Source organism: Formica exsecta, unplaced genomic scaffold (genome assembly GCF_003651465.1).
Source record: "Formica exsecta isolate Colony F162 unplaced genomic scaffold, ASM365146v1 scaffold14, whole genome shotgun sequence".
Lineage (NCBI taxonomy): Eukaryota > Metazoa > Arthropoda > Insecta > Hymenoptera > Formicidae > Formica > Formica exsecta.
This window is the reverse complement of record NW_021848729.1, coordinates 61-12,156: the sequence shown is the minus strand read 5'-3', so window position 1 is coordinate 12,156 and position 12,096 is coordinate 61. Positions and strand designations below refer to the sequence as shown.

The 12,096-nt window shown below is 34.5% G+C and overlaps 1 protein-coding gene across 1 annotated transcript in view; it reads right to left on the bottom strand.

Annotated features, from left to right (window-relative positions):
- Window positions 1-6,071, bottom strand: part of LOC115246184 (integrin alpha-PS2-like) — a gene marked incomplete at its 5' end in the record, with an annotated part of 14,202 nt that extends 8,131 nt beyond the window's left edge. Inside the window, 9 exon segments of the mRNA XM_029824842.1 lie at window positions 1-862; window positions 1,182-1,876; window positions 1,879-2,017; window positions 2,106-2,409; window positions 2,499-2,810; window positions 3,029-3,267; window positions 3,661-3,836; window positions 5,025-5,102; window positions 6,023-6,071. The exon segment at window positions 1-862 is cut by the window's left edge and continues 1 nt beyond it. Coding sequence (XP_029680702.1) covers window positions 1-862; window positions 1,182-1,876; window positions 1,879-2,017; window positions 2,106-2,409; window positions 2,499-2,810; window positions 3,029-3,267; window positions 3,661-3,836; window positions 5,025-5,102; window positions 6,023-6,071 — 2,854 coding nt within the window.
- Between the last annotated feature and the right edge of the window lie 6,025 nt (window positions 6,072-12,096).

Sequence of the window (12,096 nt, the reverse complement as noted above, 5' to 3'; positions counted from 1 at the left end):
CCTGCAGACGTCGTCCTTCTTCCTGTCTTTGTCGTTCTTCTTCTTCTCGCCGTTCGTCTTCGTATCGACGTCGTTCCTCTTCTTCTCGACGTTCTTCCTCCTGCCGATGCCGCTCCTCCTCTTCTCGACGACGTTGCAAAGCAATGATACGTTCCTGCTCTTCCCGCTGACGTTGCACCAGGCGTGTTTCCTCCTGCAGTTTCCTCTGACGAGTTTCCTCTTCCTGACGCAAGCGAATTTCCTCCTGCTGTTTTAGTAGCTCCTGATATCGCCTCTCACTCTCAGTTAAAACCGAATCAAATCTTCCCGAAGGTGAGATCGTACGTCCGCTTTGTATGTTATCATTTTCATCCCAACGACTTTCTACTCTAACGGAATGATTCATGCGAGTCTCGTAAGGCTCTTCAAGATCGGGTAATCTCCGAGAACTGAAAGATTCCTTTTCAGATTCTCGGAATCCCCCGCCCAAAGTTGTGGAACTTCCACCGGATTCTGTGTGGAAAACAACTCCACGATCGCTAGACAAATCACCGGTACCAATCGCGCTAGTTCCGGAAGAATTCTGTGTATATGTCGTAGTGAGAACGTCGGGTTTCTCTCCCGTTGGGTTCAGTTGGATCCTCCTAGTCTCGGTGACTACGTTCGACGAAGAAGAGGAAGAAGATGAAGAGGAAGAATGTCGCGATTTTTGGATATTCGAACTATCGCCGCTATTGATCTCGGTTTCTTCTTTCTGGTTCGCTTTGTTGCGGTCTACCTCGAAGCCTCTTTGGACGTTGATCGTTCTGCCTGATTGCGATTCGTCCAGGATCACGCCGGAATAGTCAGGATAATTTAAATGCACTTTTTTGCGTTGATCCAGCTGCGATACATTATTATGATTTACATCGTCATGTCACACATACATTCAAAAATTGATTAAATTATAAAACAAAACTATAATTAATCATAATTATCTTAATTATAGTTTTTTGAGATATAAATTTTTATGCATATATTTAATTCTATTATATATATGCTATAAAAGTATTATATACATATATATTTTTTTTATATAATTAGATAGCTTATAGTAAAGCAAACACATACTAATAGCAATAATCATAATTTCTATAATTTATATGATATAATTCATATAACGTAAAAAAAATAATTTTGGTTTATTTCCGTCTTATACGTACCTTTAAACTGAGATAATTTGCATTAGCAGGTTCGCAAGCGATCGGTCCCGCAGTCACTGGTTGTTCCAACAAGTACATTAGTTCTTTCCCAGATAAAGTCTGCGCGGGCCACACAAGGAATGCTTCGGCCTCGATGATATCTGATGGGCCTTGATTGCGAATCGTATAATTATGTGTCACCGCTGGCCCAAATTCGAGCTCCGTCGTGATATTCACGGCAGTGTAATTATCGGGATTGTAATAGAGATCCTTAGGTTTGCTTTCGCCGTCGACACGCAAGTCCGTCTCTATCCAGATCGGCAGAGATAAATACTGACTGTTGTCATGGGCGGTGATGTGGTTTTTGGGATTCGTAGTGTTGACTTGCATATCGAACTCATAGATGGGTTTCATCCCGTGTGACGTCACAGGCTGAAGTAGCACCTTGAATTTCACCAGTTTATTCTGCGGCAGTGGATTTCCGATATCACAGCGAAGAGTATTGTTATTTGATTGCTTGGGCGCAGAACAGTGAACGGGAATCTCTAGGGTCTCGATACGTTCTATCTTGATATAATCGATGCCGGCCGGTAGCTGCAAATTGTACGTTGCCTCGAAGGCGTCCTCGCCCGCATTCTGCACCATAACTTCGAGTTCCAGCCTCTTGCCAGAGCCTAGTAAGTATCTACCGACATTAGATCTCACGCTGAGTTGTAAGTTGTCGCGCCAAGGACTGGTCTCAGCGGCATTCTTGGATCACGACGGCGATTGTCTGCAATCCGTTCTTCTTCCAGACTCATACGCATTTCGGCATCCAACGATGTTAGCTTGTCGCGGATATTGGGAGTCACGTAGACCTTTAAGAACGATGCAAAAGTTGCGAATCTCTTTTTCTTTCTTACAAAGAGATATTATATCGTATATTAAAATCAAACGAATATTTACCTGAACTGTGCGACAGAACTGCCGATCGCGTTCGACCGTGATCGTATGATTCATCGTGTTCCTGCCCTCCAATTCCAGGAAGAACAGCCTCGGATTCTTCGTTTTCTTCACATCGAGTACGTATTGTATGTTGAAATTGTGCCTCATAAGAACACCCTCTCCTGAATACTTAAAGCAAGCCCTAAGCGGAAGACATGTGACTCTAGTATCATCAGAAAGCGTGCAATTTCTGTTGTCCAAAGAGATCAACTTGGATTCAGAGTCGAAGGACACGTAGGAGTCCATCTTGATCACCGGTCGTGACCTGAAGAACGTCAAGTTTACTCAAAACTCAATGTCATCATAAAGACATTTTCAACATCAGATTTAAATGAAGAAAAAATTGATAAGAACCTAAAGAACATTGCTGCTCCCGACTCGTATGCACCGACCACCAAATCTGGATAAATATTGCCATCGAGATCGAGCGCACCGGCCACCGAAAATCCAAAGGTCTGCACCGGATTATCTAGATCCTCCGCATGGATCACCTGGGAATACTTCTCTAATACTCCGGTCCGTGAGCCGTGATAAATGTAAACGGCACCGCGGCCATTGGGACCAGCATAGGGCGCGCCAACGACGAAGTCACCGTAACCGTCACGGTCGATGTCCCCCAGAGAAGCCAGTGACAAGCCGAAACGTCCGCGGTTGCTTTCGCCGTCTCTGGATAACGATAAACTTTATCGTCGCGGTTCAACGAACTTGCGTGCGATGCAGAGCTCATTTAATCCTTTGGGTCAGAGTCGTTAATGAACTTGGGAGTAACGGAAATGTACAAGAATCTCTGCCGCTTTATGGAAATCTTTTCCCCGTACACATTCTATGTTAAACGTAATATACAATTGCTTTTCCTTCTTAAAGTACTTGTGAAGTTTCGCTACCTTATATCGAATCTGCGGAACTTCTCCGCGCCGTCGCCCTGGTAGATAACGTAGATTCTTCCGGTCTCGATGGTCATTTCCGGATTATCCGGAACTGTGTACATGGGTGCACCGACTATCAGGTCGTCCAACCCATCTCCGTCTATATCGCCGGATGCCACGGCGTAACCGAAATAAGCGCCCATTTGTTCGCCAGTGAGATTCCGAGGATTCGTCATGTTTGATGTGAAAAGTATCACCTACGATCATTTATTTTGCCTCAGCCTACATTCGCAATGACACTCACACACAGGCACACATATTACTGTCATTTAAATTTTACCTTTGTTGCAAAATTAAATATTTATCCATTTAATTTTTGCAACGCAAATTTAAAATTTAGAATTTTAGAATTGTGAAAATTATATCGATTAGCATATATTTTGCATTTCTTAACTTTTTAAAGGGAATTGAATTATGTTATTATTTAAAAATTATGTTAAATTATATTTTGCAAATATTTGCATTCTTGCACATCTGATTGAATTGTCCTTAAAATATATCGTTCAAATTAAGATTAAAATAAAATTCAAATAAGATTCTTACAATTCTATTATTTTTCTATCATTACATTTTTATATCTTATTACACACCTTGCCCAGGAGATCGGAACCACGCGGAACTCCGACCGCTGTACCGCTATCGCCATTCCCAATGAAATCCCCTGTCGCGACGGAATAACCCATGTAACTGTCATCCTCTTTCGCGGGACCCTCTTTAGTGAACATTATTCTCGATCGACTGTTCAAAGGCTGCGAAAACGCTTGTCCTATAAAATGATCCCATATGGTATTAATAAGAGAAATATCCCAAAAATTTCTTGATGGGAATGCAGGCGTATTCATGACCGCGGCCATAGTCGAAAATCCTTTAAAGGTTCTCGTTCTTTGCTGCAGTCAGGAAATAACTCGCACGAATCCTTTCACAAAATCTTATACCATATTAAAATACAATCACATAATTAAAGGATTCGAAATCCGTCGTGCGAAGAATAATGTAATTAACAGAAAACTATAAATACAAGTCGATTAAAAGACATTATTTTTTTTTCTCCGCATCATTAATTTAGAAACCATATGTACGTATACATACTTAATTTTGCGTGAAAGGTTTTGTGAAAACAACATATGCTATGGGGATGACAAGCTTTTCTATCATTAATCTAGCATTTGTTTTCGCTATTAATGTCAAGCAGTTGCCACTATGTAGCAACGTTGGCGCAAACTCTCCAACCGATTAAAAGGTATTATAGCTTTCTAGTTGGATATCCGTATTTTACTGCGGCTCTTGCTGCATCTGCAGCTTGCTGAAGCTGTAAGAAGCGGGCCCGCACCTGTTAGAAATCACCCACCACTTATTTGGCAGTAATTTAAAAAAAAAAAAAAAGTTTGGATGCATCGCATTTTAATTGTCGGAATTACAACCGAGTTTTATTCGTCAGAAAAACAAAGCATAGAAATTAGTTTTTAATATTTGTATAGTAAGAGATACACAGAGAAAGAGAGAGAAATTGAATTATCCCAATCACAAATAGGGAATGATTGGGTAGCTAGCGGAATTTTTTTTATTATTTTCAAATTTCAACCGGCTGATTATTTCAACGTGATTATTCATCGATTTTAATTACATGATTAATAACAAGCGTCATATTAAGCATAATGACAAATGATTAGAGTTACTGCCAAGCAAGTGTAAAGAGGGTGGAAAATATTCTCTCGTGTTATTTCGTTTCTGTCTCCAAGGACGCTTTCCTGCTATAACCGGGAATTAATATCGTCGGCTTTCACTTCAGTTTCCGCATTCACGGTAAAAGCCGACAAACAAAACACGTGGTTAATTTGTAGGAAATCGTCAATACGAGAGAATAGTAGGCTTATTATTTTTGGGGCAGGGGTGTGGGGGCAAGAAGGTGAAGATAGTATTTTAGTTACGGGGGACCTGCAAATGTACGCGATACCTGATGCTTCGGCTTCGGTGACTAACATCGTCGCTACAAACTTCATTGTCATGGCGGTGGCGATTGAATATATCTGACCTGTAATTTGTTAAAGGAAATTCCCCACTGAATTATTAATCAAACCTATTAATCGCACGCTCTCTAATCGCTAATCAACATCCGCTCCTCCGTTCTCGTTCAGTCGCACCACGTCGTAGATAAGATAATTTTTATTGAAAAAAGAAAAAAATAATACAAATATACATCGATGTTAAAAGAAAGATTCTTGGCCAGTATTCACATACGTCTTAAGATATACATATATACAGACGTTATTATACAAATAAAAATTGATCAAAGATTCTTACCTTGCCAGTACCAACTGCCCGGTGCTCCTATAAAGATTCTTTCGCCATTCTGAAATAAATAGAAAAATAACTGTCAGCGTAAATTTCTTCTCTTATCCTGAATTATGAGAAATTTTGAAATAACAAAACATTCTTATTTTATGGTTGTTATTTATAAAGTGAAATCTTAATTTATCTCTCGCAACATTTTTGCTTGCCTTCAATTGTTCTTATATATTTTTCTTTTCTTTTAAAAATGAAATATTTTGCAAAAAAATAGCAAACGATTACATATAATCTTTAGTGTCTCGAGTGTACAACCGGAAAACGCATTCACGGAAGTTCAATTATTTTTTTTTTTTAATTTACATTGTCATGGCGGTGGCGATTGAATATATCTGACCTGTAATTTGTTAAAGGAAATTCCCCACTGAATTATTAATCAAACCTATTAATCGCACGCTCTCTAATCGCTAATCAACATCCGCTCCTCCGTTCTCGTTCAGTCGCACCACGTCGTAGATAAGATAATTTTTATTGAAAAAAGAAAAAAATAATACAAATATACATCGATGTTAAAAGAAAGATTCTTGGCCAGTATTCACATACGTCTTAAGATATACATATATACAGACGTTATTATACAAATAAAAATTGATCAAAGATTCTTACCTTGCCAGTACCAACTGCCCGGTGCTCCTATAAAGATTCTTTCGCCATTCTGAAATAAATAGAAAAATAACTGTCAGCGTAAATTTCTTCTCTTATCCTGAATTATGAGAAATTTTGAAATAACAAAACATTCTCATTTTATGGTTGTTATTTATAAAGTGAAATCCTAATTTATCTTTCGCAACATTTTTGCTTGCCTTCAATTGTTCTTATATATTTTTCTTTTCTTTTAAAAATGAAATATTTTGCAAAAAATTAGTAAACGATTACATATAATCTTTAGTGTCTCGAGTGTACAACCAGAAAACGCATTCACGGAAGTTCAATTATTTTTTTTTAATTTATAAGATAATATCGCAGATAAGAAAAGGAAGGGTTTGTGCACGAGCCCGTCATGCGATAAAGCAACCGCTCGTATTCGTATATGCAAACCTTACATTTGCTGCACGCGTTTACACACAACCACGTTACGCATGTTAATCGCGTGAAAAACTACGGCGACCTTCGCGATAGAGACTTGTCGGTACGAAGTACAGCGATATCTTAAACAAGAAAAATCGCTCCATCGAGAATGGATACATCGATAGTATCTTAATCAAACAATAAAAAATATATATTTGCAAATTATCTGTCATGATTATCTCGTGCATTTCTAAAGTGCTTAGTTACATATCTTATTATAAATCGTTAGCATTTCTAATTATTTGCATTCATAATGTATTTTATACAAATTAGTTGCATGTGTTTACGCTATTGCAATGTTATATAGTACAAACATATAATAAAAGACTTAATTTCTTTATTAAAATTTTAAGTAACAGTTGCTTTGAAAGAATTTTAATTCAGAAATCAATTGTAAAAATATTTCATTTTGTAAAATATCTGTGTTTATGCTATTGCAATGTTATATAGTACAAACATATAACAAGAGATTTTATTTTTTTATTAAAATTTTAAGTATTATTTGTTTTAAAGAATTTTAATTTAAAAATTAATTATAAAAATATTTCATTTTGGAAAATATCTCTGTTTATGCTATCGATTGCAATGTTATGTAGTACAAACATAAAACAAGAGACTTTTTATTTTTTTATTAAAATTTTAAGTAACATTTGTTTTGATAAAATTTTAATTTAAAAATTAATTATAAAAATATTTTATTTTGTAAAATATCTCATTTTCAAATGTGTTGAAAAGTCATACAAGAGAATTATAATTGAGCTATATAATTGATTAATAGAGAAAAAAGATGACAAACAAGTCGAAGTTAAAGGAATGTAAAATTGTAAAAATGAACTGACAAAGCAAATGTAGCAAGTGCACGTACTAAAGGACATTTGCACGGTATCGCGTGCAGCATGCATTATTTATGACTGCAATACGTAATAGAAGTAACCGTGCTTTTGTCATGCAACATTTGTCTTGAGCGTTAAATGTACGCGAATCGCAGTGGTCCGCGCCACACAAAGGCCTCTCGGTACGCGGCATGACTCTTTGTACCCATTCAAAAATTATTAATCATCGCGAACGGCATGCAACTGATATGCGACAGCGCCGACAATACCAGCGCGCGTAGACGTCATGACTTAAACATTCTTCAAAACGTATAACTCGTACAACGTCAGCAGTTTTCGAGTGAAGGAGTTGGAAAATCTATGTACTATTTCAACTGTATTCGCGAAAGGCAAGACGTAACGAATGAGCCACTTTGTGGAATGGAAATGTACAATAAAGCGAGAATTTAATTTGCATTGTCTCGAATGAACATCGTATGTATTGTCATCTGTTTTCCGAAACGCGAGATATCTCTCGGAGGGAACTTATTAAAGTAACACTCTCGGCGAGATGGGGAAACCATCTCGAGAGGTTCACATAACATCTCCCGCGGTGTAAAATCTCGTTGAATCGGTACGTGAGAACTCGAGTGGCTCTCGAAATTGTCGACATACTCAACGCTGTTGACCCTTTGCGCCCGTCACATTCCCATGCAATGTATCGAAAGTACTTCTACAGTTAGCACTCTTACGAAACGGATACTGTATATTCGATCTTGCATCAAATCCAAGTGAAAACATAGAAGTCCGTTCACTCATAGATTCACATGGAAATTTTTTCAAATTTTATAATATTAATTAAAACCTTAGAACCCAAAAATATTTAGAATAGCCATTTTTTTTAGAAAAATATACAAGGCAATTTGAAAATATTAAACATTAAAAAGAGATAATTAATTAATCTTCTAGATAATCTTCTTCTCTTAGATTTGTTAATATATAATTATTATAATATTTTATTGCTCTCTATATATTTGCCTGTAGTAAAAGATAGTTATAAATTCTTATATAGTCGAGGTCGCGACCTTATAAACCATCGTACTCGGCCGTCGATGCTTTTACGTTTTACGCATTGTAACGGTGCTCTCCTACGCACCTACTTAACGGCAATGCCGAAGTTGTGAAGATTACGGCTCGCATACATATTAATCGATATGAATGCGATCTACATGAATGATCACAAGAAAATTTAAATGCGCAAGCACATTTCATGATAAGATCGTGCAATATGAATGGTAATAGATAGAAAACAAAACGGGATACATTGGCTGCTTTCGCGCAATTATACTATCAGATTAAATAATGATGTCTACATTATTAAAACGCATGTCATTATCCATTGAATAATCTTGTTAAAGTTTAAAGCAAAAATTTTAAATTCTTTGATCTTAAGATCTACAAAAATGGCTGTATGTAAAACAATATAATTATAATAAACATAAATTTTTATTCAAAATTAAAAGTCAAAAATTTATACAAAAAATTAATAATGTGTACCGTTCTTTACATTCGTTAATTTTATAATACATACATATGCTTTCTACGATACATTCGTTTACATTATTAAATTGTATTTTTAATTTATTGTGTTATGTTACATAATAATTTTGTTGCATAATTAGATGGTGCCAACCCATTAATTTTTCCGAAAGATTAGTTAAAATTACAACAGTTAATGTATTGTTCAATATATTTAAAAAGGCAAGAGTCTTCGAATTAAATAATTTTTTATATTTTTATTAATATTTTTAATATTTCCTCCTTTATGTCTTTTAATTAATCTTTAAAATTTCAATTAAGCACTAAAAACAGTTAGTTATTAAACTCAAGCAATTTTACTCCTCTTAAAAACTTGAAAAACAAAATAATAATCATGAATATTAATTTACTCTACATATATGTTTTTAAACATAAAATAAAAATTAATTTATTGTAAAAATAAATAGCGGCGCGAAATGCTCCATATGTCACGTAAAAATTTCAAAGAGAAATAGTAATAATAATAAATATTAATTTATTGTACATAAATAATACTTTTTTAAATAAAATAATAAATTTTAAATAAATATTAGACATATAATTTCTCAAGAGTAAAGTAATATTAAAGAAAAAATATATATATTCTCTCTTGTATATTTATAACATAATATGTGTGTCTAATATTTAGCAGCGACAATTGGATGGCACTTATACTGCGATATATAACGCACTGTTTACGCGTTATATATATGATTACTTTGTATTGTCTAAAACAACAGGCTGGAGTGGGGACGCAACATCGACAGGTAGCGGCGCAAAACATTCCATGTGTTGTCACATTATCACTCGAAAGGCGTTCGCGACAAGTACTAGGAGTATCGCTAGATGCAATTATCTTCTATGATTATTACAATTAACAATTACGTATAATTGATTTACTTCTGCTATAAATGATTTATAAAAGTATTATATTGACTGTTACTGATCGAAGGACATACTTCGTGCGAATTAATCGTTAGAAGCAAAAATCAAAACAGGAAAAGTTAATTCCAAATCACTATTTTATTCTTATAATTATTTTTTTAATACATGAATATATCTTGCATGATATAAGTTTATCGCTGAGTTAAATATAATTAATTGCTCGTCATTTTTCGATCAAGAGTGCAAAGTAATAAAAAAATAGCGTAATAAACAGAGTAATAAATATCAATATAGTAAATAAAAAAAATTGTACTATATCGACTATTTATACATTTACATAATACATTTACTTCACATAATTTATTGTTCGAATCTTGTATGTGTTTGAAAAATATATTGTACGTATGTACGTTGTACGTAAAATGTAAATATATTTATGTATTTTAATTAATCATAAACTTGATTCGCAGCGGTATTAAATTGAAGTTGAATTGTTATTTTGGAACTTTTCAATCATTAACATTCGATTAATAAACATATAATGGTATTTAATCATGATTTAATGTTTTAATAAATTGCGTAGTGTGTGTGTGTGTGTGTGTGTGTGTGTGTGTGTGTGTGTAAAAATACGGCTTTTATATGTCTACAACGACGTGTCATATGTAAGTTATTCAATAGAAAATCATCGTGCGAGTAGTCAGCGAAGTCAGCAAAATTGGCGTAATTGGCTAAGCGATGAAATGCAAGAGATATCTGATTACAATTTACATATTTATCCACTTATATAATACAATACAAGAAATAGTAATACCTTCCTAAAATGCAAGTATATTCATATTTGTTACAATAAAGATAGCATTTCCCCGACGAAGATGTTGAATTTCACCACCCTATTTTTTAGTACCAAATACAATCATATTTGGGTATTATACCGGTGTGAACCTAGCATCTCAATTGTTAGCATCTCACAAATAGTCTTCAAATTTACTTGCATCCGGCATAGTTCTAGTAGTTCTGATAAGTTTTAACAATAGTTCAATTAATTTACACATAAAATCGCGTTTTAAAAATATGAGATGCTAACTTCTCGTATGGCTTGACAGCATCTCATCGAATTTCGAATCTTTCAGCGTAAGGGAGCAATATTCCGACAAGTTCAACATCCTGGGCATGAATTGTCAAGAATTCAGGCGAAAAAAACAATAATAAAAAAAATTTATCATCGCAAAGTGAGATACTGCACAAAATTTCGGAGTTTCGGTTTATATAAAATTTTTTTCGTGCAGTACTTAACGTAATGAACAATTTTCTAAAGAGTTCTAGGCACTAGAAATGTTGTATTATTTTTAAATAAATTGTTACTGCCCGAAAATGCATTTTAAAACATGAAAGTGAGATGCCGGTCGATATTCAAGAGTTCTAGTCATTGTAAAATATTTTTCATGCAGTTTTTAACGTATTAAACAATTTTCTAAAGAGTTCTAGGCACTAGCAATGTTGTATTATTTTTAAATAAATTTTTACTGCCCAAAAATGCATTTTAAGACAGATGACAGTGAGATGCCGGTCGATATTCGAGAGTTCTAGTCATTGTAAAATATTTTTCGTGCAGTTTTTAACGTATTAAATGATTTTCTAAAGAGTTCTAGGGCACTAGCAATGTTGTATTATTTTTAAATAAATTTTTACTGCCCGAAAATGCATTTTAAAACAGATGAAAGTGAGATGCCGGTCGATATTCGAGAGTTCTAGTCATTGTAAAAGATTTTTCGTGCAGTTTTTAACGTATTAAATGATTTTCTAAAGAGTTCTAGGCACTAGCAATGTTGTATTATTTTTAAATAAATTGTTACTGCCCGAAAATGCATTTTAAAACATGAAAGTGAGATGCCGGTCGATATTCAAGAGTTCTAGTCATTGTAAAATATTTTTCGTGCAGTTCTGAACGCAATAAACAATTTTCTAAAGAGTTCTAGGCACTAGCAATGTTGTAATTATTTTTAAATAAATTTTTACTGCCCGAAAATGCATTTTAAGACAGATGAAAGTAAGATGAATATCGACCGGCATCTCACTTTCATCTGTCCTAAAATGCATTTTCGGGCAGGAAAAATTTATTTAAAAATAACACAACATCGCTAGTGCTTAGAACTCTTTAGAAAATTATTTAATACGTTAAAAACTGCACGAAAAATATTTTACAATGACTAGAACTCTCGAATATCGACCGGCATCTCACTTTCATCTGTTTTAAAATGCATTTTCGGGCAGTAAAAATTTATTTAATAATAATACAACATTGCTAGTGCCTAGAACTCCTTAGAAAATTGTTTATTA